The sequence below is a fragment of the Nannobrachium achirus genome (assembly GCF_963921795.1).
Source record: "Nannobrachium achirus genome assembly, chromosome: 18".
Classification (NCBI taxonomy): domain Eukaryota; kingdom Metazoa; phylum Chordata; class Actinopteri; order Myctophiformes; family Myctophidae; genus Nannobrachium; species Nannobrachium achirus.
The window spans coordinates 31,258,399-31,286,200 of record NC_137825.1 but is presented as its reverse complement, the minus strand read 5'-3'; the positions used below and the strand labels follow the sequence as shown (position 1 = coordinate 31,286,200).

Genomic DNA, 27,802 nt, shown 5'->3' with positions numbered 1-27,802 from the left:
TTGCGGTTTGGGTTGCGTTTTTTGAGGCTTGTTCTAATGAGTAGTTGCTTCTAAAGTGTAACAAGGCTCCAAAAAGCCCAAAACAAACTAATTAAGCTTATCTGCTTAACGCTGTAACCTTCCTCGGGCTCACCTTACCAAGTGGCGGCTCCAGGGAATAATCAGCAGGGGGCCTTCAGTTTTCCAAAGGGGGCTCTTTATTTTTTCAACACACCCCTATATATTTGACAGCCCATTTTTGCTGTGTTTTGAGCCAAACTAGTAATGTCTATTAGGTCTACAAGTTTTCTCACTGAAAAGATTTGAATTTCCCACACAACAACACAGGTGCATGCCATTTTCATTAAACTATTAATTAATTTGAAAATGTATATTTATAATAATCACAAATAACATAAAAAGAACATATATATAACACCCGTAAAACATCTTAAAATAATGCCTACTGGCCAATCTGGACTGGGGAGGCACAAACTCTAATCGGGTACGTGGGCATTGCCACCTTACCGCTAATCACTTTTTAAGCATGGGGTGGCTCACAGTAGCTGACAGAGTACAGCATATTGCAATGGGCCTGGTGGTGTTGTACAAGATACACTACACCACTAACCCATGTGCCTGGCAAAATACTTCCAAAACGTCAAGGATGATAACAATTATAACACCAGAGGCAGCTATGGGTGACCATAGCTGAGTGGTTAGGGAGCCTGCCTGGGGAACCAGTTCCCCTGGTTGTCCCCGGTTCGATTCCCGGTCAGGCAGCAATGTGTCAATGCGTCCCTGAGCAAGACCTTAACCCATAATTGCTCCCCGAGCGCCGTATATGGCTGCTCACTGCTCCTAGTTGTTATAGGATGGGTAAAATGCAGAGAACAAATTTCACGTATGTGCAAAATGTACTGTGATAAACAGTCCCGAAGGCGTGGGGCCATATTATTATTATTATTATTATAGCTCCACAGATCATGTCCAACCCAGATTTGGCTTAACAAAGGGTTAAATTCGTTCTCCTGCTATGCCACTCTACTGAAGGCCTTAAAGGAGTGTAAATCCTGACCTTCATTTAAAACCGCTCTGAAAAGCCACTTACAGGCTACTCGAAACTGGTATTAAAAGAAAAGAAAGCCTGTCCTTACGAAAAGTTCCGTTTCCGGAGAGAGTATGGACTGGCCTTGGCCTTTACTTTGAGGTACGTGCCTGCACCAAAAGCTTTCTTGAGGAGTTTATCCTTATAGTTGACCGTTTTAATCGTTATTTAAACGAGTGGTTCTCAAATATTTTCATGTCATGGACCCCCCAATAAATACGTAGGCTATTTTGTCCTCCAAAACCACATCTGAAAATGTTTTGTGCTAGGGTTTACTTACTTCTCTCACAAAATTTCGATATCTGGCAACAGTGGTCAGTGTGTGTACTGTGTGCATGCCTGAAGGCTGCACTGCTGCTGGTCTTGTCTGTTGTTAAAACGGGACAGGAGGAGGAGGATTTGTCGATCTGTGCTGTGCTGTTTAAAAACAACCAGGGAACTCCAGTCCAGTCCACACACACCTCTGCTGCTCTCCACCTAAACAGCGAGCCACCGGCGGCCAGACGGACACAAGGTAAGCTGCTGTAGTGTAGTTTAGTCTAACGGGTTAGTTGTGCGATTAACAATGACATGACAGTTAGTTGACACATTAAAATGAAACGTTAAATCGGAGGGGAAGTGCTGGATACACTGGCCGCCCAGGCTAGCCTATAGATCTAGAAAATTACTGTAGATTACTAGTAGCTGCTTCTTCATTTCATAATGGGCTTCCTTCAGTTCTCCCACAAGAACCGTTATACCGTTAAGTAGCTGATCGGTTCGGTTGATGTCTGTCAATACTCAATAGTACACATTATCATCTTTAAAACTTAAATTAATCCACAGCCAGGCGCGTTTTGTTTTGTGCCACGATTTGTTTTAGATTTGACCTCATGGCGAGTTTAGCAGAAAAGAAAAGCATAACTTAGAAATTGAAGCTGTGTGGGACAGTCTGTGTTTGTGGCAAAATGCTTGTTTTTGTACGGTATGTTTGGTAATATACCCAATGTGCTGTTATTGTTAATGTTAATGTTGCCAGCTCAGACGACTCAAGAGTCCAGTTTCCAGACAGGCAACATTAATAGCGGAAGACTGTGCTTGTTTGAAGTTTGATGTAAATCATTTTACAACCGTTTCCTACATAGGCCTACAGAAGTTCACTGGAAAAAACTATTCCAATGTTGCTATTTTGATGGGCGTTACACCACATTTAGCGACCCATCGAATCTGGTTAGTGGTTACCCTAGATGTCTGGCTTTTACTTTTATTATAATTATTATAATTATTTAATTATAGGCTAATAGATACATTTACTGTGGGAAACGTATGACTAATGGGACTTCCTTATTGAGTTGGCTATTATAGGCTATTTATATAATATTTTATGCAATATTGCATCAGATCATTTTGTAAATCAGGGCAAAGTATTAGAATAACACAAAAAAGGTGAGTTTTAAAAGGTTCTGTCCCCCCCCCCCCCCTTTTCTCTTCTTTTTTAGTAAGTTATCCAGACCCAAAACATGAAGGTTCTCTACAAATCAGAATTTGAACTGTATTTAACTATTAGGCTACCACCAGAATTCACAAACATCATCATCATCAATCAAAGCTAGCTAGCCTAATCCTCTCTCGTCTATTTAGACTTTTTGCACTGAAGAAATTAAGCCCTGACATTTTTAAATCCCAACCCCAAAAGAGACACCGAATTAGTTGGGTCACCGATGCAGGCGTACCACCTGCCCCCAAAATGAATGAAGCGAGCGGCTCCTTTTGGGGCGGGCGGGAGTGGAGGAGGGGTGAAGGACGTGGCAGTCTACTTGCTGTCTCTCCACCCAGGGTAAATCCTCAATCCTCAACCTTGGAGACATTCCTGGTCGCGTGGGGGGTTATGTCAGGACAAGCCTTCAAAGTTCAGCTGTTAAATTTGACATTCTCCTTCTGCAGCGGTTTAAGCTTCTGGGTTCCAAGGAAACCAGAAGCTCATGGGCATGGCCTAACCACGAAGTGATAGAAAGACAGCAGATCAGTGTTAATGCCCGCAGTGCCATTAAGGGATTTACAGTTGGTTATTATCCTTCTTTAGAAAATACATCCTTCTTTTCTTTGCCTGAAAGGAAAGCAGTACAGCACAAGTCCCCACTCCCCACTGTTCATTTAAAATCAGATGTACTTTTTTCTTAAATTAAAGCTGCCGAGAAAGCATCTGTGTCATCATTAGATTTTTTGCGTTGGCTATTCAAAAATCGCACATGAAAAATCACATGCGAAGTCACTTCGCATGGTATCACACACAACACGTGCACATCTCCTTGTATGGGCCATTCTGTCATTGACATCAGCTGTGGTGATGTCAGTCTCTGCATACTTTCTATAATGTTTAGTAGTGTGCTCATAAGGACACTCATACTTACATACATAGGGACCTAACATACAAAGCTAGACGTAGGAGTGGTTAGCACCGCTCAGAAATGGCAGATATATCCACCTCTTTCCGCGGGAGTTTGCTGGAGGCGACTGGAGATTATTTGGACCACACTTCCGGTTTAACAGCAGACATACAAGCTCACGTCGCGTCGCAGATGCAGCCTGTTGTGAGCTTGTAAATCACACTTGGCTGCTTCGCCGGAAGCTCGGTACAGCGTCTGCGCAATGCACTATGGGGCGTTGGAAACTCGTGGATATACCAATAAGACTCCCTAATCGGGCATGACATGTATACACGCAGCCTCATGGTGGTGCTAGAACAGGGGCATGTGAGAAATCAGGGGCGAAGGTTGTGGTTTGCCATCCAACGAGGAGTGTGTGTGCAAAGCTTGGCATGGATAGGGGCAACGGTGCCGGAGATAAGAGTAGGGACAAAAGTGTGACGTGACATGACGGACAGACTGACTGACTAACTGTCGGAGGGACAGTCGGTGGAGCTTTTCATAGTAACTGGCGACTGCGAGCTTTGTATATCTGCTATTTTCTTTTTAAACATTGTGAGAAGTTTGACTGTCTGTCAGTCAGTTAGTCACGCCACGTCACGTCACACTTTTGCCCTACTCATATCTCTGCCACCGTTGCCCCTATCCATGCCAAACTTTGCACACACACTCCTTGGCTGCCAAACCACAACCTCCGCCCCTCATTTCTCACATGGCCCTCTTCTAGCGCCACCATGAGGCCGATTCTTGCAAAACACATTTTTAGACACTGCTCCTACAGATTTTGCTCTAAAATGAAGCAAAGCGATACATAGTATGTCTAGAGTCATGTCATCAACTTGGATCTGTCCCATTTCCCATATTCCCTCCTGATTGGCTATTAGGGAGTTCTACTGGTAGAATCTGTCTCAGTTCATGTCCACTTTTAGTTTCAAAGACAAATTTGTCCATAAATCCTAAATGAGGCTGGCTGGACCAGAAGTGGATATTATGTCTTCGCTCCTGACACATACCACAATCCATCTTCTATAGTTCTCCCCAAGTTCCCACATTGTTAACTTTTTTGCTCCTCACACACTGGCTATCCTTAAACGACCCGGGTGTGAACTGTACTGCTGGGGAGTAGAGCAGTGGTTCTCAAACTTTTTTTGACTCATTGCATGCCTCTAAATAATCTTTTCATCCACGGCACCCCTGAATTACTCTGTTCGTTTTTAGAATCTTATGTCATATTATGCTACGTAAATGTACAAATCTTTCCCCCTATACACAATATGTCACAGAGGAATGTATCTGGTTCCATTAGAACAGACTGAAAATAACTTTATACTTGATGTTTAACCACTTGAATCCCAGCATCCATATTCTGGGGTAACGTTCACCAAAAATAGCCAGGCACAAGCTCACAATGCAAGCTTGTAGATTGGCTATTCTTTTGCTTGTAGATCAGCTAATTTTGGAGAAGAGATTTGGGGTAAATGGAAAAAGAACTCATCAAGTACAGTGCAACTCAGATCTGTTTTACTAAGCATAGAGGGCCTAAGTGGTAGTGATATTGATGAATTCCAAATAATATCAAAAGTATTCTGCGGCACCCCTGGACTGGCGCCATGGCACCTTAGTGTGTGAGCGAAGTCATTTTTAAAACCTAAAAAAAATAATGAAAAAATACCCTTACTGCATCAAAAGTAATCAAACTATACTCTAGAAATTGCTATTTTCACAATATTTATCTGTGGAACCGTGTCAAACTAAATTGAATGCCTCAGGTTCCAAGTGCTTGTCCATGTGGGGGGTGGGGGTCCCCCAGTTCAAATATGATTATTTTGGGGGAGTCACATCCTGAAAAGGTTGACAGCCATTGTCTTAGGTAGGCCTGTGACGATTCACTTACCTCCCGATTCGATTCGATTTCGATTCATAGGGTGATTCGATTATATCACGATTATTGCGTTTTCCTGCGATTTGCGATTCGAATCACGATTTTTCCCCCAAAAATTACAGCTTTATTTATATTGAAACATTTTAAAACAATTCTAAACAATATAAAACATTAAAAGTTGAATCATATAAACTTCAAATCAATGCAGCCAAATAAAGTCAGTCAATCTTTCTGACATTTATTTCAGCCAAAGTGCCAGTGGTACAACATTACAACAACATGTTCCTGGTCAAGATGCCAGAAAACACAGAACACATAAAAAAAAAAAAAAAAAAATCGCCATCCTCATGACCTAAAACTGTTCTGAAACTGAAAGTGGTTATTTCACCTTCAGGTTAATTTCGCCTTAAAAAAAAAAAAAGATAATATAGTAAATCGATTTTTTTGCACAGGCCTAGTCTTAGGCGAGGGCAATTTCCAAGCACCCCCTAGCATTTGCAGTTTACCTTAAATTCTGTTATTTTATGCATGGTTTCTTTCTACATGTGACACAGGCTATAGACAGTTTGTCTGCAACCATACATTAATTAACTAACCAACCTTTCAACCTGATGTCTCTATTATGGCCATGTCATTATAGGTAAACCTTCAAAGAAAAGCTCTCTCTCTCTCTCTCTCTCTCAGTTCCCAATGCGTCTCATTGCAACTCGTGAACTTGAAGAGTGGCTATTTTTTGCTATTCTTGAAATAGAGCTTATGTAAAATACTTTTTTGCTACCCTCTGGAAATGACGTTTCTACTTTTAAATGCGCCACAAAATATCTGGAGCAAACTCCCAGAAATCAACACACCAGAAACCTCTGGTGTGTTGCAACTGAAAACTTCTGCACAGCCTAGTTGTGCGTCTGAATGAGTTAATGCTTAATGTTCTGTGGAAGTGACTTTGAATTGCATGGTTGTAAATAAACTAAACTAATTGAGATTCAGAGCTGGGGTTGGGAATGGAGACCCAACACGTCATTGAACCTGTACTGTGTGAAAACCCCTCGTAAATAACTTGGAGAGCCCCACGAACCTGTGTGTGTATTTTGTGAGTGGCAAAGAGAGAAGAGAGTGTGTGTGAATATGTGGGAGTGAGTGTGTGGGACGGAGAGAATTGGGAGTATGTGTTTATGCTTGTCAGATAAAGTGTGTGTGTGTGTGTGTGTGTGTGTGTGTGACTGTGTGTGTGTGTGCATGTTATGTGTATATCGTTGCTGTCGGGCAGAAACCAGATTTTAAAGGGGCAACACCATGAATTTAAAAATGTTCTACTTATGTTTTTTTGGTCTCCCCAGTGTCCCATCTATTATTTCATCTAGACCAAGGGTTGTCAAACTTTTTTAATACCACAACCCCAAATTCTTCTTCTTTTTGTTTTACCCTCTTGCTCGCCGGAGTAATAAGAACCACCCGCTCATATTGAACATAATTCCTAAGTAAATCGTTTATGAACAGCTGAGCCAAATCAGCTCATGTGTGCCGCAGCCTAGCTGCTTGTGTGTGTCTTGTGTTGTTGCTGCGTGCAACACTCGGTCAGTCAGTGTTGGAGGCAGACGTGTGTGTGTGTGTGTGTGTGTGTGTGTGTGTGTGTGTGTGTGTGTGTGTGTGTGTGTGTGTGTGTGTGTGTGTGTGTGTGTGTGTGTGTGTGTGTGTGTGTGTGTGTGTGTGTGTGTGTGTGTGTGTGTGTGTGTGTGTGTGTGTGTGTGTGTGTGTGTGTGTGGTCAAATAGGCGTCCTCTTCATGTTGGTTGCAACGTTCTTCTTTTAGCGTTTCTTGATTAAAAAATATATTCTACTTTTTGGTTGCCATTTCGCGACCCCAACGGCACCTTCCCACGACCCCACTTTGGGTCGCGACCCATAGTTTGAGAACCGCTGATCTAGACAGACAAACTTCCTCAATAGCGCCCCTTTGCCAACAAAGGGCTTTTTGGTATTGCAGCTTGAAAATTCGACATCCGAGTGGTTGTTGAGGCTTAAACCTGTATAAAAAACGTGTTATGGGCCTATACAGTATTATTTTATGCATTTTATAGGCACCTTAACTTTCTGTGTTTTTTGTAAATTAACACCCTACTTTGATCATACTACAGCGTTACACAAAAGTAGTAGATCTTCAAGCTAGAAACGCGGGGGCGTCACACCCAATTCTGGGCCCCAGGCACAAGGATTCACTGCGGGCCCCCCATGAATGTTAACTATTGAAAAATAGCAGATATACAAGCTCACAGCGCGGCACCGAGTGCCGCGCTGCGAGCTTGTATATCTGCTATTTTTGAAAAATCGTGAAAATGTGTGCAAGAAACCTATGTCAAAGGACCCCCAAGATGATATGTATTTGGCCACGGACCCCGATCTCAAAATATTTAGTTCCAGGGACCCCCAGGAGCAAAAGTTAGAAATGTTCGCTTAAAAAATACATATATTCAAAGATCTTCACACATTTTCACAACTTTTCAAAAATAGCAGATCTACTAGCTCGCAGCGCGGCACTCGGTGCCGCGCTGTGAGCTTGTATATCTGCTATTTTTCAATAGATAAAGTTATAAGGGCCCCTTCACCTTGGGCCCCAGTAACTCAGTCTCACTTTCCTATCCCTTGTGACGCCCCTGGACATATGAGATTTCCAGGTTCCACCCTACAGAGATGATATAGGCCTATATTTGGAAATGATTGACTGTGGATGAGACGGAATGAGTGTTTCTGGACTGGAACGTGACTGAGTGAGTTCTCAATGGTTCCCACTGTTGCCCGTTATTATGTTTTATAATAACAACCAGCATGACCAGAAACAACTGTTGATGGAGTCACAGCATTTCCTTTTGGGAAAGAAGCTGTGAAGTCACCTGTTTGTTTGATTGATTGAATGTTTTACTTTAAGTCAGAAACATAAACAGCACGTGGTACAGTGAGACATTATAGACCGTAAGCCACTGGGGTTGGTCGGTACCAACTGAGGGGATTAATGCTCATAGTGATTTTTGTCATGGTATACATGTCTAGAGTTAGAAAATATGTGATAGCCTTGCACCAGAGGTAGCTTTATGGGTGCTATCATGCATTGTATTTTATAACACTAGGCGAAAATCACTTGGGTCAATTTATGAAAACATACTACTTAACCCCCCTATATAAAAGGGTTTTCAACTATACTAGTTATGTTACATGCTTAAGAACATACTAAAGATGTAGGAATTTATATGTCTTATAAAGCCATCATTTTCAAGATGGCGTCCAAGATGGCTGCCTGGAGCTTAAATAGCGTTATGATACTGTTCAACCTATAGAAAGGTGGTATTGGTTATCTAACCCAAGGTTTTAGGGTTCAATGAATGTGGCTGAATCAGTGAAATTACCATCAGTTAATTATTTATTGCCAAATCCATTGTATTGCAATGATCCAATGATTGTACATCATTTTGTTAAAAATAACAAATTGTATTTCATTTGTGTGAGGGAATCTGTGAACTTATGGTGATTCATATGGGTACCTGGGGGGCATAGGTGTAGATTACAGTTATATATTCAATTGCCATTCAGTCTTAGGTCTATGTGCTAAAGGTCAGGTTAAGGTCTCTCACATATATCACTCCTTATCCAGGTGTCCAAGCAGGCAGCGGCTATGGTCACTGGTTGACATGTAGAGTGTTCACCACACAATTGACATGTTATACAGTCATTCCTCAGCTGCATTGCAATACTGTTGCAAAGTTCAGCGCTGGAAATGCATGTGTTTGCATATGGAGGGCTGACAGGCAAGTTCAGTGGTAATAGTCTTGAGTGTATCAGCTGCACTCTGAAGTGGTTTGTATCAACTAGACCAAAGACACTTGAACAGATACAGCAGCAGTCTACCTGGACACTGTGCATCTGACTGGTTGACTTTGGGTAGACAACTTAATTCTTCCTACTGTATACTTCCCATTCACCAGTTTGAACATGCAGGGAGACACCTTGTCAATAGGTTGTCACCTTTTCTCTCATGACACATGATGAAGTGCTTCTTCCGTGCTGGCCATGTGCAATATGCTTGATATCTCACCCAGTGCCTTCTGAGATGCATGGTCACCATTATGCCATAGAGGCTAAGTTAGAACTTGTCTGTCAGCACCATAATGGATTCTGGATCACTGTCTCTGCTCACCAGTCTGGGGAGCAGACTGAGAGAGCAGGAATGATGCTGTCATGACGCATGTGGGTAGAGTTGACTGACGCCTACCCAAAATGTGCAGTAACAGTAGTAGGGAGTCTAAGCACTGGTGTGTCTTGGTTGTAAAATATTGGGGTGTATCCACACACGGAAAGATCACTGCCCTCATCTCTTCAATCCCATTATTGGTAAATGTCCCCAACAATGTGCATGGTAATATCCTTTAACCACATAAGATGTCATCCTGAAGAGCAAGAACAGAGCAGAAGCTGTTGAGCATGGTGGACACCTTCAGTGCTGGTGATAGATAGGCTACTGCATTTAGTCATGATGAGGCAGACATCACCAAGACTTCCTAAATTCCTATGACCCTGATGCAGCCACCTCTGGAACCTCATCCTTACATCCTTACTGTGTGCCAGTCAGGAGGTTGAAGGCCAGGAGGATGTGGTGGGTGGACTTTCTGATCCTGATTATGAGTTGGAGAATACAGATGTAGTTGCAAAAGATACATATTGCCATGTTATTATATAATGTTACTATTATTATTATTATTATTACCCTTATTAATGCCAGTTCTGTGTCATGCCAATGACAGTTTTCACAAACACTTTATTAAGTGAAAGATGAATATTCATCAAGTTGTTTCTATTTGTTGTTCTCCCAGAGGTCAAATGTTACCTTGACCTGACCTTTAACGTGTGAGGTATGGATTCTACACATATGAAAACCAAGAAATTAGAGTACTCAGGTTTTCTATACTAGGACAAGTGGATCAAATAGTGGGCATTTTGGATATTTTCTTACACGCTTGCACTATATTTTGTTTAATGAATTTCACAATACATTTCCTTAGAATATATGTATGTAAACATGGTTTAAGGAACTCGTTGTGTTACATATTTCATGAAAACAAAAGTACATCTTATGTAATGTAGTCACTACACTACAGTACAGTATGTTGTCACTGCCTGTAATAGATACCATTTCTAGAGATGCTACTTTTAACAACTTTTTATGAAAAACATATAGTCTGAGCTTTATCCTTGCCATTTTTCAAAGACAGAGCATCAATACTAAGGGAGAATCATCGGTTTGAAGTAGAATGCTTAATTTGGATTTTGAAAACTGTGTTTTGGCATGTGATTATAGATGAAGTGATAACACACAGAAAGCTACCCCAGATGCAAGGCTCTCACATATGTCCTAGTCCTAGGGATGTATACCTTCCCAAAAGTCAATATGAGAATCATTCCCTCCCAGATGGTACAGATGACCCCAAATTTGGGGCCCTGGCGTATTATGTCATAATTAGTCACTATTATGTCACTGCCTGTAATAAAGAGCAATTCTAGATATGCTAATTTTAACCACCTTACTGGACAATATATATATATATATAGTATATCAAAGAGATAGGATGAACAATAAGAGAGAACCAACCATCAGTTTGAAGTAGAATGTTCCATTCGGATTTTGAAAAGTTTTTTTTGCATGTTATTATAAATGGAGTGATAACACACAGAAAGCTACCACAGATGCAAGGCTATCCAATTTTTCCTAATACTAGGGATGTATACCTTCCCAAAAATCACTATGAGAATCGTTCCCCCCAGATGGTACCGATGACCAAATAATGTGGAGCCATGGTTCACAGAGGATTATGTCATAATTATAGTCACTATGTTGTCACTGCCTGTAATAAAAAAACAATTATAGATATGCAAATGTTAACAACATTAGTGAAGAATATATAGTCTGAGCTTTATCCCAACCATTTTTCAAAGAGATAGGGTCAATATTAAGAGAGAACCATCAGTTTGAAGTAGAATGATCCATTCGGATTTTGAAAACTGTGTTTTGGCATGTGGTTATAAAAGGAGTGATAACACACAAAAAGCTACCTCCACTGCAAGGCTATCACATGTTTCCTAGTACTAGGGGTGTATACCTTCCCAAAAATCACTATGAGAATTAATCCCCCCAGATGGTACCGATGACCCCATATGTACGTTGCTAGCTCACGGTCTATTAAGGCTAAAAGCATAACACAAAAACGTCCTGGGGACTTGTTTCCATTGTGGTCCTTTGTATTCAATTCATCAACATGGCGTAACAAATCCTCAACCAATACAAACACTAAATGTACAAATGTCTACTTCAACATTTTATGATTTACTGTGATTAGTCATGTTCTCTGCTGAGAGAGCAGTGGTTTAACAGGTTTATCCGTATCTGTATATTTTTTCTTTTTCTATTTCATTTGATTTATCAGTAAAAAATCATAATCAATGTGTAGCAGGTTACAGAACATTCATCTTGAAACAAACATAATAAACAATAATTGTTTCCCATATGGTCCTCAGTTTCAAACAGAGACGGAAGACAACAAGAAACAATTAAAAGAAAACTGCTTACAAAGACATTAAAATATACTCTGACATTTATTTTAAGTTTTAACGTGCAGACAGGTGTATTTCAGTCGGAGGACATTCAAGGCACTTGGACTTGCAGACACTGTGACAGTCCTTTTGGGTGCTGGTCAACTTATTAGCTGTGGTTTGCTTCATCCCGCTGGCCTTGAAGACCAGTGTTGTCGAAAAGACAAATATTTCCCGCCTGGAACCGTGGGGCTCCAATGAACATTCTGTAAGGGCGAGATGCCAAAATGATGTCACCCGAAGCAAGTCAGGAACGCCTGGATTGTGCTTAGTTGAACGGCATTTGGGGTGATCTAGGGGTCACACACAAAGTGGTGTATCAGCCAGTGAGTTCATGAAATGTTTCAGCTGTTTCCTCTACTGAGGATTGCCTGAATATGCAGGTCAGAGGCCAAACTTTCACTTGATGATATATTTCATCTGGGGTGTAATTGAATTGTGAGTCAGTGTTGAAACATGTACTGGTCATGGAATCCTGTGGAGGTCTGTGACTCTGAATTTAGTGACGTCCTATAAATATTTTGTTCCAGGGACCCCTCAGAAGCAAAGATTGGAGTTAAAAATGTTTGCTTTAAAATAATATATATTCGAAGATTTGCACATTTGCAATTTTAACGGTTTTACAAAAATCGCAGATCTACAAGCTCATGGCGCGGCTTGTATATCTGCTAATCTGCTCATTTTCAACCCTATCTTCAATTGGTCCTCACTAATGTTCATCATAAGATGGCACCATTTCTGTCCGCGCACATGGTGTCTCAGAGGGGGGCTTGCATACCAGTGGCATCATCCGTATGTCACTGGTATGGTTTGGTCAATTCAAACAAAAGTTAGTTTTTCTTTTTTCTTTTTTGTATTGATGCAAGAACAATGGCAAGAGAGGCTGTAATAGTCCACCTCTGAGACATGTAGTGAGTAAAAGAAAATTACGCCCCCTTATCAGAATAAGTAAGGACCAATTATATGAGGATAGTAGATGCTGTTGAAAATGGGTGAAGTGCTTCTTTAAGGTGCTTTGTGCAAGGTTTCCAACGCCTAAATTATACAAATGGATCCGTGGGCCATGCCTGGGAAATCACATTGGCTTCCACAGAACACTGTTTTAGGCATTTGTTTACTTTCCCCTCATGCTCTGGTTGTTCACAAGCCTGGTTTGTCATTGCTGATATTCGTCACTTGACTCTTGACAATGTCCTCATGCTATGTTGGATTGTAGACTAGATGGGTGATGAAGGCTGATCCTCTCTATCTCCTTGTTATCTGTGTGTAATTTAATGAGCTTTGGTCTGAAAAAAGCCTCTCTCTCTCTTGCTCTCTCTAGATGCAGGCAGTGTGTTGGTGTGTGTTGATCCACAGTCTGCTGTCCTGTTTCGCTGCCGACAACCCGGACTTCTTCTCCTCCATCGGTGCGTATTTTTCCTTTCTTGCATTCACAACCACACACAGTAGCATCGTGTATGGATTGATGGATAGATGGAAGGATACATAAGACATTTAACTTTCTCTCCATTAGGCCAGATGACTGACCTAGTCTTCACAGAGAAGGACTTGCTGACGTCGCTGAAGGACTACATCAAAGCAGAAGAGAAGAAGCTGGATCAGGTCAAAAAGTAAGACTGCTTGTCCACCACACCACAGACGGAAGGACAGCTGAGAGTCAAGACAGTAGGACAGAGAGACGTGCAGTAGGAAAGCTGGGATGGAGACCATCTAGGAGAGATGGGCAGTAGGAAAGTTATGAAGGAGACAGTTTAGGAGAGACAGACAGTACGAAAGCTGAGAGGGAAACGGTGTAGGAGAGACCAATGCGTCTCTGGAGGTGAATGTCTTTCTCTACCTACATGATCTTTGCTGTTTTTCTGTGTAAAGGTGTAACTCTCTGGCAGTACAGATGTTACATTGTTTATGGAGCTCAGAGGTGATCTTTCATCACAGTGAAAGCACTGTAAACCCTCTGTATTTACAGTAGCACCACTACTTCATGGTCATAATTACAGACTAAACGCAAGCCTTTCCAACCTGTGTGTTAACTAAGAAACAATGCAAGAGTCCAATCTGTTGGCAGGTCCTAAAGAATGAGAGTAGATTCGCAGCTAACCACTTAAGCCCTGTTTTATAGTTTATCTTTAAACATATAGAATTTAATTCTATTTTGAAACACATTTGTATCCAGTTTCCATTTCTAATGGAATGCCCAAAATAGGAACACCAGCCTAATACACAGTAATACGATGGCTTAATACAGATTTTCAAGCAAACAACACATAATCTTTAGGTGTAAATTAACCAACCAATCTGTGGGGTACTTACTACATTGATATAGATTCATGCACAATCGTAACAATACGATATAATCATCACAATATTTATGTATTTTGTCCATATCGACCTGCACCAAAATCCCTCCCACCTATCCACACCTACAAAGACAGCTTTGTGGATTAGCTCCAGTAGTATCGGTAGTATGTTACCAATGCACATCTCTCCTGTTTTATGCAGTACGTAACAAATAAGAGTTTCAGCTGAGGTTCATCTGGGACCATGGCCTGCATCTTAAACAGGACAGGGTAGGTCTTGGGTAGGTACAGGTACAGCAGTGGTGGATCATGTTGCTGTGGTCCCTCAGTGTGACAATAGTGTTGCTTCTAAAGCAGGGCTGCTTCTCTACAGGGACCGCGGAACCCGAGAGCCTAGTGGCAGGCAGGGTGTGTCTGCTGTTTGAACCAAGGTTTGTTCAAACATATTGAATAAGCAGCTCAGGCAACGTGGGAAAAGGTACACGAGTAAAATAAACCCACACAGATTTTGTAGCTACAGTTACGGTGTGTTTGTGATAGATAAATGCTAGTTATACTTGTATCTCTATTGGTGACTTGTTCACCTGTTATTTACTAGCAGTAACTGCAAATGACTGTTTTTGGCTTGATCACAAATGCAAAGAACGTTATTTAGATAGCATGTTGTTTACTTGGTAGCACTGATTTGCTAACTATAGGCCTACTTATGTGACCTGTTTTGTTTGTTAGAACAGATTTTCAGATTTTGCACTGGTAATGATGAATAATATTCTTTATTTGTAACACTGGGAAAATCCATTACCGGGGGTGGGGTATGTTACTGCACAGCCTATCGCGGACTCGGAGTGACCCAAGGAACAACAACCTAATTTATCGATGGAGATATGGATAGATGTCATATCTGTAATATTGTTAAAATAATGCTGCTATTAACATTGCTTGCATTGTACTCACCTCGACATGCCTTTTACAAGTCATTTACCACCTTGTTGGGCAATAGAACTCAATGTTGCATTGTGGTCTCCTGGTCAGACTTTTTTTCTCTCCTCACGCGGCTCAGAGTCAGACCAAAGGCAGCAGGGCTGACAGTTCAGCGACAAATGAGAACTTGTTGCAGATCCGGTTTGTGTGCTTAATGTGTGCAAAATCACAGAGACAGTAGGTGGGCTCTAGACCGGATCTGAGCACTGAGCAGTAAATGGAAACCGTTCTACCGCAAACCACCATATGGTCGTCTGGTCGGCATTTCAGGTGTATGGCCGCTCGCGGGGGTGTCCAGGGGCGGACACTAATTACCAGGAGACTCGTGAAACGTCCGGGAGAGGTGGGATGTCTCAAAGTGCTACAGGGTTTAAAGACAATGGGCGAAGAAACGGCAAAGGCAAAAAAACATCCAACAACATAAGACACATTTGGGATAAAAAGTTGATTAAAAAATACTTAAAATCAATGCCTAGAAAAAAAGAAAAAGCAACACATGGTGTCGGTAGACTGTGGAACTCTCAACATGTAAGTTGCTCAGCGTAAGATTGTCTGCTAAATGCCCACATTTTGTGTGCGTGTGCAGGTGGGCAGAGAAGCTGGATGTGCTGTCGACCACGGCCACTCAGGACCCAGAGGGCTTCCTGGGTCATCCTGTCAATGCCTTCAAACTCATGAAGAGACTCAACACCGAGTGGGGAGAGCTGGAGAGCCTGGTCCTCACTGACATGTCTGATGGTACGCACACACAAACGCACACACACAGACACACACACACACACACGCACACTTACGCACACATATTTACAATTTAGGCATTTAGCCAGAGCGACTTAGAATAAGCAAGGTAAACACATAGGGTACATCAAAGGAAGAGAGACAGTGTAATGCCTCAGTAATGCCTGTTTTTAAGTCCTTTTCTACAGGGAAAATTAGTTTTTATAACTTGTTACATTGTTTTTTGCATTGTACCTGTCAAATAAAAAATAAATAAACTAGAACTGCACTCTGTTGAGGTGCCAACTTGCGTCTTGTGCACAAGTAGGCCGGCCATACATGGCCTACTTGTGTGCCAGCAGAGCGTGCCTTCAGGTGCGCTCACCACTGGCGATGCCAGTGACATCACCACTGGCATCACCAGGAATGTTGGTCCTTCATTGGCTATTAATGAGGACGCTGCCAGAAATGCTGGTCCCTGATTGGGCTACGCCGCTACGGGCTCAAACACACATGGCTAACTACCTACATACCTACCTACCTACCTACATGCATACGCAGCCGAACGCAGTACTTGCGCGCTCTGCTGGTGCAAGTGAAGGGAAAAAAAAAATATTATTCCAATATGAATTTTTATATTCGAATATAAACAAACATACACATAGGTCTGATAGAAAACCTTCACTGGTCTCGGACCAAGAGCCCCAGGGTCCTCGTTACACCTGACCTCCCAGTGTTCTCAATGATGTCATTAACACGTGTTCCCTCTGTGTGCTGCGGTGCGCCAGCGTTCATCTCCAACCTGACCATCCAGAGGCAGTACTTCCCCACCGACGATGACCAGGTTGGTGCCGCCAAGGCCCTCATGAGACTGCAGGACACCTACCAGCTGGCCACCAACACCATATCTACTGGCCCACTCCCTGGTGAGGGCTCTGTGTGTGTGTGTGTGTGTACTTGTATTAGTATACTTATGAGGGCCACATGTCCCCACAAGTATAGTCAAATCAGAGGAACTGAAATTGTGACATTGTGTTCATCAAATGTCCTGCTGGCCAATCACAGGGCGTCCTGCTAAGCTTGCTCAATGGCAGCCTGGGCGTACAACAAACTTTGAGACGTTTGTGCCAAGCTGTAGGTCATATCTAGGCCAGATGTAGGCCACGCTTCAGTTTATTTTAGGGCCCGGGACATTTCTTTTTTTACAAGTTTTTTCCACCAGTTTGGAAGCGGACAAAGCTAGATGTTGGAGCTTAGCTCCTGTTCCAGGAGCACCGCTCCAAAAAAGATTTCAGGTTGGATACCATTTTCATGAGGATAAGAAAGTGAAATTGGAAGTGACGACAAAACCAAACAGTCCAAGCAGGTAAATTTGGATTTTCAGCTTATAAATGAGTTCTCTCTGTTGATTGAATGGAATTTGGTATCCCGAGCTGAAATTAGAAAACAGAATATAGAGCTTTAACATTTTTACAAAACTCATTGTTTTAAGCACAAAAAAAATGCATTATACTGTAGCTGCTGGCAGCTATAGTGCCAAAATGCTTGTTTGGACCTGTTGAATTATGTGCCTCCAGCGGTTGACATATTAATCTCCTACATGAATCTGATCCAACAATTCAACCAGTTCACCTGAGATAACATGAGTCTCAGTCATGTGCGTGGGATTGAATGCAGCCTCTGCTCCCTCCCGCCTTTGAGATTCCTTTAAATTAGCAGGCTGTTTTTGGCACCAAACTAGTTTTAGTTTTCAGACGGAATTAGGTTATTTTTACAAGCACATACTGACAATTTGTGCTTCCTGGAAGTTTTCTATTTTGGATCTTGTAAATCTGGTCTTTGATCGGCCTTTACTCAGAGTGCCTATGCCAAACATCCCAGGTTCATACCAGTCACGTAGTCTTAGGGTTCTCAATCCTTCTCATCTCTAGGACCCCCAGTTTGATATGCATTAGGCCAGGGACTCCCTTATGTGTGTGCATTGGTCATGCAGATGAATATAGACTAAATGGGGGTTACCACTTCCGCTAGGATCAGCGGGGACCATGCTGCGGTGAGACACAAACACACTCGCTCGGCGAGTAAACGCCGCGCGGTGTTTCACAAAGATGACCGCAATCTAGCTCTCGCCGCCCGCATACGCATGCGCGAACGAGCACGCGCACAGGGATTTCACGGGGGCGCCCGCTCTCCCCTAACCTCCTCCGCGCGGCCAAAATAAACGCCCGCCTTCCATTGAAAATGAATTACTAGGACGCGGCAACCGCGTTCCGTCTGAAACCCCCTTTATTTTGTTTAATTAAATTGAACTAGCCCTTACCCGTTCAAAGATATGAGCTCCAAAATGATGTGCAGTGTGTGGGTTATGGGATGTGCACTGTGCATACAGTATATGAGGGATGGAAAGTAACTTTAACTGGTGCTTGCATGATAATATGTAGGAGCATCAATGTAAGAAATACCCGTTTCGTTTAATGGCTACCCCCCCCCCCCCCAGCCCGCCCGCCTGCGCACACCCCCGCCTGCCTGCCTGCCTGCACACACACACACACACACACACACACACACACACACACACACACACACACACACACACACACACACAGCTGGTTAAACATGTTGCCTCATGCTAGATGCAGAATAGATTAGCCTCAAGCTAGATGCAGAATAGATAGTAGATACACCATAAAAATGCTAATATACAGCATACGATTTGTGAAAGTGACAAACGGGCTTCACAGTTATGTTAGGTGTGTTCATATGCTAATTGTGATGCGATTTCAGATCAATTGCTCCAGCCACTGATGAGAAACGCTGTTTCAGACAGACAGACAGACAGACAGACAGACAGACAGACAGACATTCGCAAAATTATAGTATAGATATGTATGGTGCAAATATGAAAATAAATGAAATATAATATTATAGTCCATAAGATATTACAAAAAAAAGTAAATGCATTACAAAATTAAATTAAAACATTTCTGTCAACCAAATTGACAAACATAGACCATTGAAAATGTTGAATAATGTTCTGTTTTTATACATAAACCTTCTCTTCTTGGGGGTCCACTCCCGGGCACAAAACCTTTTCAGATTGTTTTTAGCATTCTAGAACTAGAACTAGAACTAACATAGTTAGTTAACATGTTGATTACATGTTTCTAGTCGCAGTTCTGTGTGGAAGCAGTCACTGGCACAGACAGAGACACACACACAATCACACACACACGTCGCAACCGTGCGTCGCGATCACTCGCGTGTGCACGCTCACAAAAAAGTCAAAAGTCCCTCCCCCGTAAATCGCTCAGAATAGGGCACAGTTTCAGACTAAAGTGTGAGCTGAGTCTGAAATCAGGCTAGGGGAAAAGACCATTTATAAAAGCTTGGGCCTGTCTCCAGGAACGTCCTCGGATGATGTGAGGTACAGGAGCAGGCTGACGGCAGACGACTGCTTTGACCTGGGGAAGGTGGCGTACTCTGAGGCTGACTACTACCACACCGAGCTGTGGATGGAGGAGGCCCTCGCCCAGCTGGACCAGGGCGACGCCGGCGGCGGCACCACCAAGGTGGACGCCGTCACCGTCCTGGACTACCTCAGCTACTCCATCTACCAGCAGGGGGAGCTGGAGAGAGCCCTGGAGCACACCAAGAGACTGCTGCTGCTGGGTGAGTGGATGGTGGACAAGAGTACTCAGCCCCAGTACTTAACCCATTAATACCTGGAATTGTTTTATGCTTTAGCTATTGAAAAATAGCAGATATACAAGCTCATAGTGCAGAATCGAGTGCTGCGCTATGAGCTTGTAGATCTGCTATTTAACCCATTTTTCACCCATTGCCAAATGCCCAAGCTATAATCCTGGGCACTGCTCTCCCTCTGCCAACCTGGGGAGGGCCCCGAACTGAGCTCCTGCTTCCTTCAGTGCATGAGGAGTGAGCAGGCCGCTTATCACCTGACGGGGGAGCATAGCGCTTGGAAGGAACACGTTATTCCAACCAGCTCCTTTGAATATATATTTTTTCCATTTGTAACTCAAATATTTGCTTGTGGGGGGTCCCTAGAACAACACCTTTTGAGATGGTGGTCCACGGCCAAATACATATAATTTTGGGAGTCCTCGACAGGAAAAAGTTTGAAAACCACTGATTTAGAAGAAGGATTTAGAAGACATTTATAGAATCGTCTTTTCACAAATACTTTTATGCATATGTGCTCAGACCCTGAACACCAGCGGGCCAACGGTAACCTGAAGTACTTTGAGTACCAGCTGATCAAGCAGAAGAAGGCCGAGGAGGAGGAGAGGAAAGAAGAAGAAGGGAAGAAGGGAGCGGGGAGAGAGAAGAGGGAGGCGGTCAAGGACAAAGGTCAGAAAGGTCGTCCCACGTTCAAGACCGACTACCTGCCTGAGAGGAGGAAATACGAGAAGCTGTGCAGAGGAGAAGGACTCAAGATGGTAGGAGACCGAGACACACACACACACACACACACACACACACACACACACACACACACACACACACACACACAGTCGCACACACATTGTTTTTCATGCGCTGTGCGCTTCTAGTTCCGGTAGCCTGTTTTCCGGTGCATGACACTTCCGCGCAAGTATACTTCTCTTTACCTGCCCTCACAACACACTCACTCACTCACTCAGTCATTGACAAAAGCAAAATAAGCAAATGCACATAAAAGGTTTTTTTACTGATTAGGTGCTTGGTCTACCTATGTCATTTTTTCTAGATTTTTATTTCTATGCAATTGATGTATTGATGTTGATGTATTGATGTATTACCTTTCTTATTGTATTGATGTATTTATTACCTTGCTTATTGTAAATCGCTCTGGATTAAGAGCGTCTGCTAAATGCCTAAACTGTAAACTGCTCACATTGACCCATACAATCTGTCTCTCTCTCTCTCTCTCTCTCTCTCTCTCTCTCTCTCTCTCTCTCTCTCTCTCTCTCTCTCTCTCTCTCTCTTCCCTCAGACCCCCCGCAGGCAGAGCCGCCTGTTCTGCCGTTACTACGACAACGGCCACCATCCGGTGTACGTGATTGGTCCGGTGAAGCAGGAGGACGAGTGGGACAGCCCCCACATTGTGCGCTTCCTGGACGTCGTGTCAGACCAGGAGATGGACAAGGTCAAAGAGCTGGCCAAGCCCAGGGTGAGACTTCACACTGTCACCAGTGGAGGGCGCCACAACCCTTATTAGTAGTTCATGAAAGTAATGTTGTCAACTTTCAAAAGTTCATATACCAAACTAACATTTCCTATATGGATGTACTATTACTGACAGAAAATGTACAACTTTTTTGAAGTTGAAATGGAACACTCCGTTTAAACTTTTATTTATTCCCATCTATTATTTCATATTTATCTGTACATACATTGTTTTGTTCCACTTGTGCTTTGGCAATGTAAACATATGTTGTCTCATGCCAATAAAGATCCTTTGTAATGTGATAACTCTTGCTGCATTCACACTTAGCCAAGCTAATCGTTTGCTTGGTAATTCAATGTATTCTCTATGCATACCAGCTTTAAAAAATTCCAAGCTTTTTTTCCAGCTTGGAAATTTTAAAAGCTGGTTTGCATAGAGAATACATTGAATTACCAAGCAAACCATTAGCTTGGCTTTTCTGTATGTGAATGAGGCATCTCTCTCTCTGTCTCTCTCAGTTAAGACGTGCCACAGTTCATGACCCACAGACAGGGAAACTGACCACAGCTCACTACAGAGTGTCCAAGAGGTAAGAGCCTAAAGTCACCTTCACACTGTTTGCATTTAGGTTGAAAGAATATGGAAAGTTTAGTTTGGTGCGTCTGGTGCAGCTGCTATGATTTGACATTGGAGCTTTCCAAGCGCGTAGTACGCTCTATAAATTCCATGCTCTTTCTACCCCGAATCACCTGCTACCTGCATGCCTACAGTGAGGAGTGAATGAGTGAGTGAGTGAGTGAGTGAGTGAGTGAGTGAGTGAGTGAGTGAGTGAGTGAGTGATTGATTGATTGATTGATTGATTGATTGATTGATTGATTGAAAGAAAACAGTTGTCAGATAGTACAGTGGTACAATTATACAATTGTTGTCAGTCACTTCATCCTGGCGCTGTATAATAGTTGGTCAAATATTAGCCTTCCTTAACATCAGGCTCACCTGACCACCTATGGTGCTGTGTTGTCAGAGTAGACATTGATGGTGTGTGTGTGTTGTATTCTGTGCTGCAGCGCGTGGCTGGCAGAATATGAACATCCGGTGGTGGATCGCATCAACCAGAGGATTGAAGACCTCACCGGTCTGGACATCACCACTGCAGAGGAGCTACAGGTGACAAAACTATTCCGCCCCTAATCTGAAGACTCGCCTCTTCAGACTAAACCTTAGCTGGTTGAACTTGACGTGCTGACTTATGCAATTTAGATAGCATCTTTGTTTTTAGACAGATGCCAGGTTTATTGTTTACCTGGTATCCTATAGTTTCAATGTACAGATTATGTTGATATTATATTGTTTAGACTGATGCAAGTTCTTGGTTTTACCTTTGATCCTAGTATACTCTCTGTTTTTGATGTATGCGTTTACCTTGTTTATTTAGGACGCTCTGCATAAGAGCTAAATGCCTAAATTGTAAATGCATGTCACTGTCAGGGTTGTCAAAATACAGTAGCTGTGATAAGTTAAATTGTCACTGATTCTGTATGAATTAACTTAATATGGCACACATTCGACATGGTAATTGAAAGAAAGATTAACATTAACTGCATTCTGTATTGTGTGTGTGCAGGTGGCTAACTATGGAGTTGGAGGGCAGTATGAGCCTCACTTTGACTTTGGACGGGTAAGAAGCAGTTTCTTTGGTCCATTCCTGGCTCACTCTCAGATCACTTAAACTGAGGCCTGTGTGTAAATTGTAACAGTATACACCTGTACAGGTGCAGTAACGTTAAATGTGTGTCATGTACAGTACTGCGGTGTGCAGTGCACAAAGTCTTCATGCAGAATCTGCACCTCCGTACAGCATTGGCGCTCTTCTCAGAGTAGCCAGCAGATGGTGCAGTGAGTGCTGGTGTTCACTTTATATAGGTCAAGCATTACCAAAGTTTTCTGGTATCCATTCCTGTGGGACCATTTGATGCACATTTGACTTCACTGCATCTCTACACATAACAATGTCTCAAATGCAATGTATTGATCTTAGGATTGATCACACTGAAGGTCATGTTTGACCAAACAAAAGTTGTTCTCTTCAATGACTGACTGATTTATTGATTACTTTAACAAGTTAGTACATGTAGTAGGGTCAAAAGGTTTGCTAAAATGCTAACACAAAAAGAAAACCCGCAGACTTGTTTCCATTGTGGTCCATTCCAATAAACTCTGCTGTACGTGAAGATTGTTTTTCATCTTCCTATTTGCGTTGGCTGTTCACTCCTATGCAGTATGCACCTGTCCTACTTAGTCGGTGTGCAAAAGGACTTACTTGGAATTGATCTTTAAAACGTAAACTTGCTAGAATTAAATGGTATATTGGAGCAGATTAAGATGAGATCCACTGTAAGAGGTCGTGACCAGCAGGTTTTGAACCGATGACCATTTTGTTTATTGCTTAACTGCCATCTCTGTTGTCTTGCTTCTACAGAAAGACGAACCTGATGCCTTTAAGGAGCTGGGCACAGGAAACCGCATCGCCACCTGGCTCCTATATGTTAGTAACTGTTTGATATATCACTCTGTCAACACTGTGACTGATTCTTACTTCACTAACAGTTTTATGGCACATACTTGTGTCAGTAGCAGTTATATACAGTACATCACACTGTCAACCCTTTCCCTCTTTTCTGATAGTGATGTTTGAAAGAGATTCATTGCTATGAAAATAGGGTATATGGGAAAGGACTGTATGTGGTCGCTGGTGAAGTAGTATCTTCCTAATTAAAGATCTATGGCTGTCGGGGTCCAACGCCGGTTTTACGTTTGGATATCCTTAAGCCTGTTGATGAGGATAAAGACCCCTTTATTCTTCAATGACTGGTAGTCTTCCATATCAATTCTATTCGGTTCTACTGTGATGGTTGGTTAAGGTTAAAACGCGTTCTGCTAACCTTAAGAGTTGACTAGATATAATCCTATTGGTAATCTAATCTAATTGGCTATCCAATACACTACTGAGAGATTATCTACGAACCTAACTACTGAGAGATTACCTTAAGTCTTGTCGCCAGTGAGATTCATAGTGGAATGTGAGGTCATGCCGTGACGTCACGCATCATGCTCGTTTCCTACTAAATGACTAACTAAAATGGTGGTTCCGGTGGTTGTTCCGGTTGGCGTCGCATTGTTTTTGTTCCCCAATCCCCACATAATGCATATCAAATTGTTTATTCTTGTTATTCACGCTACCGCTACGAGTTAGAATATAAGATGAACGTACCAAACAATTATTATACCAAAAGAAATGAAACAATTATACCAATTTAAACCAATTTTAAACCATGGGAATCATTTTGGAGGTGCACCGCACCGGTGTTTCCGGTCAGTGGTTCCGGGTGCCCGATGACGTAATGTTATTTCTTCTTCGACCGGATCAGCAACCCGAAAATGGTATTGATCCTGCAGGCTACTAAATGACTTCTTATCAATTATGGTCTCTCTCCCGTTCTGTTTCTTTAACAGGAGAAATGATTGTTTTGAATAATTCTGTGCATTCTGACCTGTGGTTTGATTCTCTTCTCCCCTGTGCTGCAGATGAGCGACGTGGCCTCAGGTGGCACCACCGTCTTCACAGACATCGGGGCTTCCGTGGTGCCCAGAAAGGTACAAACCACAGCACATCCACATCAGTTGACATTGACAACACATGCTGATATACAAGCTCACAACATGTCATGTTCATGGATTTAGGTCCTCAGTCACCATGACTGATTTCATGTGGATTCCAATGTTTTCAAATTGAATTTCTTTCAAAAGACTAAAACGTAATCAAAATTTGCTGTAAATATCAACGTCACTGAAGGGTTTAAAATGGTTCAGGCTGTTTGTTTGTTTCTTGTGTTGTTGTTCAGGGGTCAGCAGTGTTCTGGTATAACCTCTACCCTGATGGAGAAGGAGATTACAGGACCAGACACGCAGCCTGTCCCGTACTGGTGGGGAACAAGTGGGGTGAGTGACAGACATCAGACAGGTGTCAATTTGTGTTTTCAGATATTTAAACACTTGAACCGTCAATACTTACTTAATAAACTTGACCTTGATCTTTTATATTTTTGGCTACAGTTTTCAGAATATGGATATTAGGGTTCAAGTTGTTAATATAAAAAGGATTGGAAGATTTGGAGGACCCCCTGTAGTAACTCTGAGGACCCCTAGGGGTCCCGGACGCCCTGTCGAAGACCACTGCTCTACTGTATTCTCTTTGCCCTCAGTTTCTAACAAATGGATCCACGAGCGAGGCCAGGAGTTCAGGAGACGCTGTGACCTGACGGAGACGGTCTGAGGCCTGCACCGTTCCTCTTCCCCTCCAACCTTCCACTTCCTGTTCCTCTGACTGCTGACTCTGAAGTGACACCTATGTTTATCTGAAGTGTGTGTGTGTTCTGTATGTATGTATGCCTGACTCAGCGTGAATTTTCTTGTGTGTGTGTGTGTCAAGTTAGTGCCTTCTTTTTGTGCACAGTAAAATCGTCAGTGTTCATTTTACTCTTACTCTGGGAGGGTTAAAATGGACCCAAATGGATCCTTCACGGTCCAGTCAGTTGTAATATAGCTGCCAAATCACTAAAAGATTTGTCATGACACTTTACACATAGGGCAGGTCAAGACCACCCTCTGTGGGTTTTACTTTCCAAGTTAATGGACGCTGAGGATTTGACTGTGGGTTTTTGCACACTCCCTTCACCTCCACACTCCTAAAATATTGATCATATTCACATGGTAGACATTTGCTTGGTAGTCAGTATAGTGGCATTACACTCTTAGTGTTGATGTTCCTCTAGCACAGGTGGTTCTTAAACTAGAGTCCGGGGACACCCAGGGGTCTTTGAGGGGGGTTCTAGGGGGTCCCCACTGCAAAATATGTTTAACCACTTTAACCTTATATACACCTTTTTGAAGCATTTTTCAACGCAAATCCTGTGTGGGGACCCCCTCCCTGGCACAAAATATTTTCAGATGGCTGTCCTGTGCCAAAGTATAGGCCTACATTATTGACATAAAAAGGTTGAGAACCACTGCTCGAATGACGGTGTGTGTCAGTGATGTCCACGTGCCACTGCACTGCTGTCAATTAGCGCTGTTCGGGTTTACCTCTGTCCTGCATCCTCCGATTGGACAGTTTTTTCCATGAAGAGCCCCTTCCCGACCTCATAAAAGTAATTTACCCGCAACGTGAGAGAAAATGGACTGACAACAATATTCAATTTAAACATGAATATTTCTGTCTCTCTGTCGTATTAATCCTGGATAACACGCCCCCCCCCCCCTTTCTTCCACCTATACTCTGTGTGTGTGTGCGTGTGCGTGTGTGTGTGCGTGTGTGCGCGTGTGTTTCGGCCCTGATGTCATTGTACTGGGCTTCAGGGACAAACGGCAGATAAAACACTGATATTTGTAGCTAAAGTGTCTCTCTGTGCCTGTCAACCACTCCTCCCTCATTTGAAAGGAGCAGAGTTACCAGAAAATGCACTAAGATATTAGGAGCAGTTTGTCCTTTATAATATGCTGACACTTTCATGAACCCTGATCTTTCATGAGTTTAATGTTCAGGGATCATATGGCTTTTTTCCACTAAAAGCACTAAAGTGTACCGTGCCATAAAAAGGGTATTTCACGGGTTCTGTTTCCATACCCTTCATCGTTTTCAGATCATGTTCTGTCTTATAATCTTATCTGGGAGCTGCCTACGAGGTAGTGCTAACCCCGAGTTCTCAGAAGTAAGAACTCTTAAAGAACTTTTTAAAGTTTTCTAAAATAATAATGGACAAGCTTGTACGTCTTTGGAATAGTCAACACTAAAATCTAAAATGATACGGATGCTTTCCCGGTTTTAATTCGTTTTATTTATAAAGTAGTGTTGTGGTTATAATGTAAACCTAAACAACAAAATCACAGCACGTCGCCAGTTCTGAAAAGTTCATGCTCATGGTTTACCCTTTGTAGTGGAAAAGAGCCAATGGTTGGGTCAAGTGGTGTTTTCAGCCAGTGGAAGTCACACTGAATGATCTATCAGTACGCTACCTGGTTGACAGCCTATTTGAGTCTAGTGTTGCACTATGCCAACTCCAAGTTATACTGTTGATATGCCAACTCCAAGTTATACTGTTGATGCCAACTCCAAGTTATACTGTTGATAAAGAATGCCTTGTTTGCAGTAACAATTCAGGATGGAGGTGTGAAAAATGCATGAAGGAGGAATTTTTACCATTTGAACCACTACATGAACACAGCCACGTCAACCATCATGCTTATGTTCATCTTTTTCTCCTGATAACAAATAGAATCTGCAGAAAGTGCAACATGATGTTCTGATGCAGTTTTCTTTTAATGCTTCCATCACGGGGGATTTTAGCTCGAAGTGTAAAAGGAAATTGAAATACTGCTTTCGTTTTGGCCCCGGTTGTGTTGGTAATTAAAACGTTACGTTTTGTAATATAAAGTATTTTTGTATACATTTTTTCATCCATCCATCCATTCATTCATCCCTCCATCGTTGAGCTGTACTGATGTACCCTCTATAAAAGAGGAGAAATGTTACTAAACAAACAGCTCACCTGTTATTTTATGCATCTGCGTGTGTGTG

At 42.4% G+C, this 27,802-nt stretch overlaps 2 protein-coding genes across 2 annotated transcripts in view; one reads left to right on the top strand and one right to left on the bottom strand.

The window, feature by feature from the left end:
• The window catches only part of LOC308303025 (DCN1-like protein 2), a gene marked incomplete at both ends in the record, with an annotated part of 15,690 nt that extends 6,203 nt beyond the window's left edge, over positions 1 to 9,487 (bottom strand). The window contains one exon of the mRNA XM_080747344.1: positions 9,458 to 9,487. Coding sequence (XP_080603470.1) covers positions 9,458 to 9,487 — 30 coding nt within the window. The remainder of the gene's footprint in view (positions 1 to 9,457) is intronic.
• LOC308303378 (prolyl 4-hydroxylase subunit alpha-1-like) lies at positions 1,468 to 27,802 on the top strand. Its single transcript, XM_080747731.1, has 15 exons — positions 1,468 to 1,601; positions 13,328 to 13,412; positions 13,520 to 13,616; positions 15,871 to 16,022; positions 16,790 to 16,927; positions 19,404 to 19,670; positions 20,223 to 20,458; positions 20,995 to 21,171; positions 21,687 to 21,757; positions 22,236 to 22,335; positions 22,793 to 22,846; positions 23,648 to 23,713; positions 24,754 to 24,822; positions 25,071 to 25,167; positions 25,431 to 27,802. The coding sequence occupies exons 2-15, from the start codon at positions 13,328 to 13,330 to the stop codon at positions 25,499 to 25,501; spliced, it is 1,680 nt and encodes a 559-aa protein (XP_080603857.1). The 5' UTR covers positions 1,468 to 1,601; the 3' UTR covers positions 25,502 to 27,802.

What these genes read in the sequence shown, in the direction of transcription:
- LOC308303378 (XM_080747731.1), top strand. Translation starts at nt 13,328, where the DNA reads ATGCAGGCAGTGTGTTGGTGTGTGTTGATCCACAGTCTGCTGTCCTGT. An exon ending in ATCTACTGGCCCACTCCCTG is followed by an intron (nt 16,928 to 19,403) that starts GTGAGGGCTCTG and finishes GCCTGTCTCCAG; the next exon opens with GAACGTCCTCGGATGATGTG. An exon ending in CCACTGCAGAGGAGCTACAG is followed by an intron (nt 22,336 to 22,792) that starts GTGACAAAACTA and finishes GTGTGTGTGCAG; the next exon opens with GTGGCTAACTATGGAGTTGG.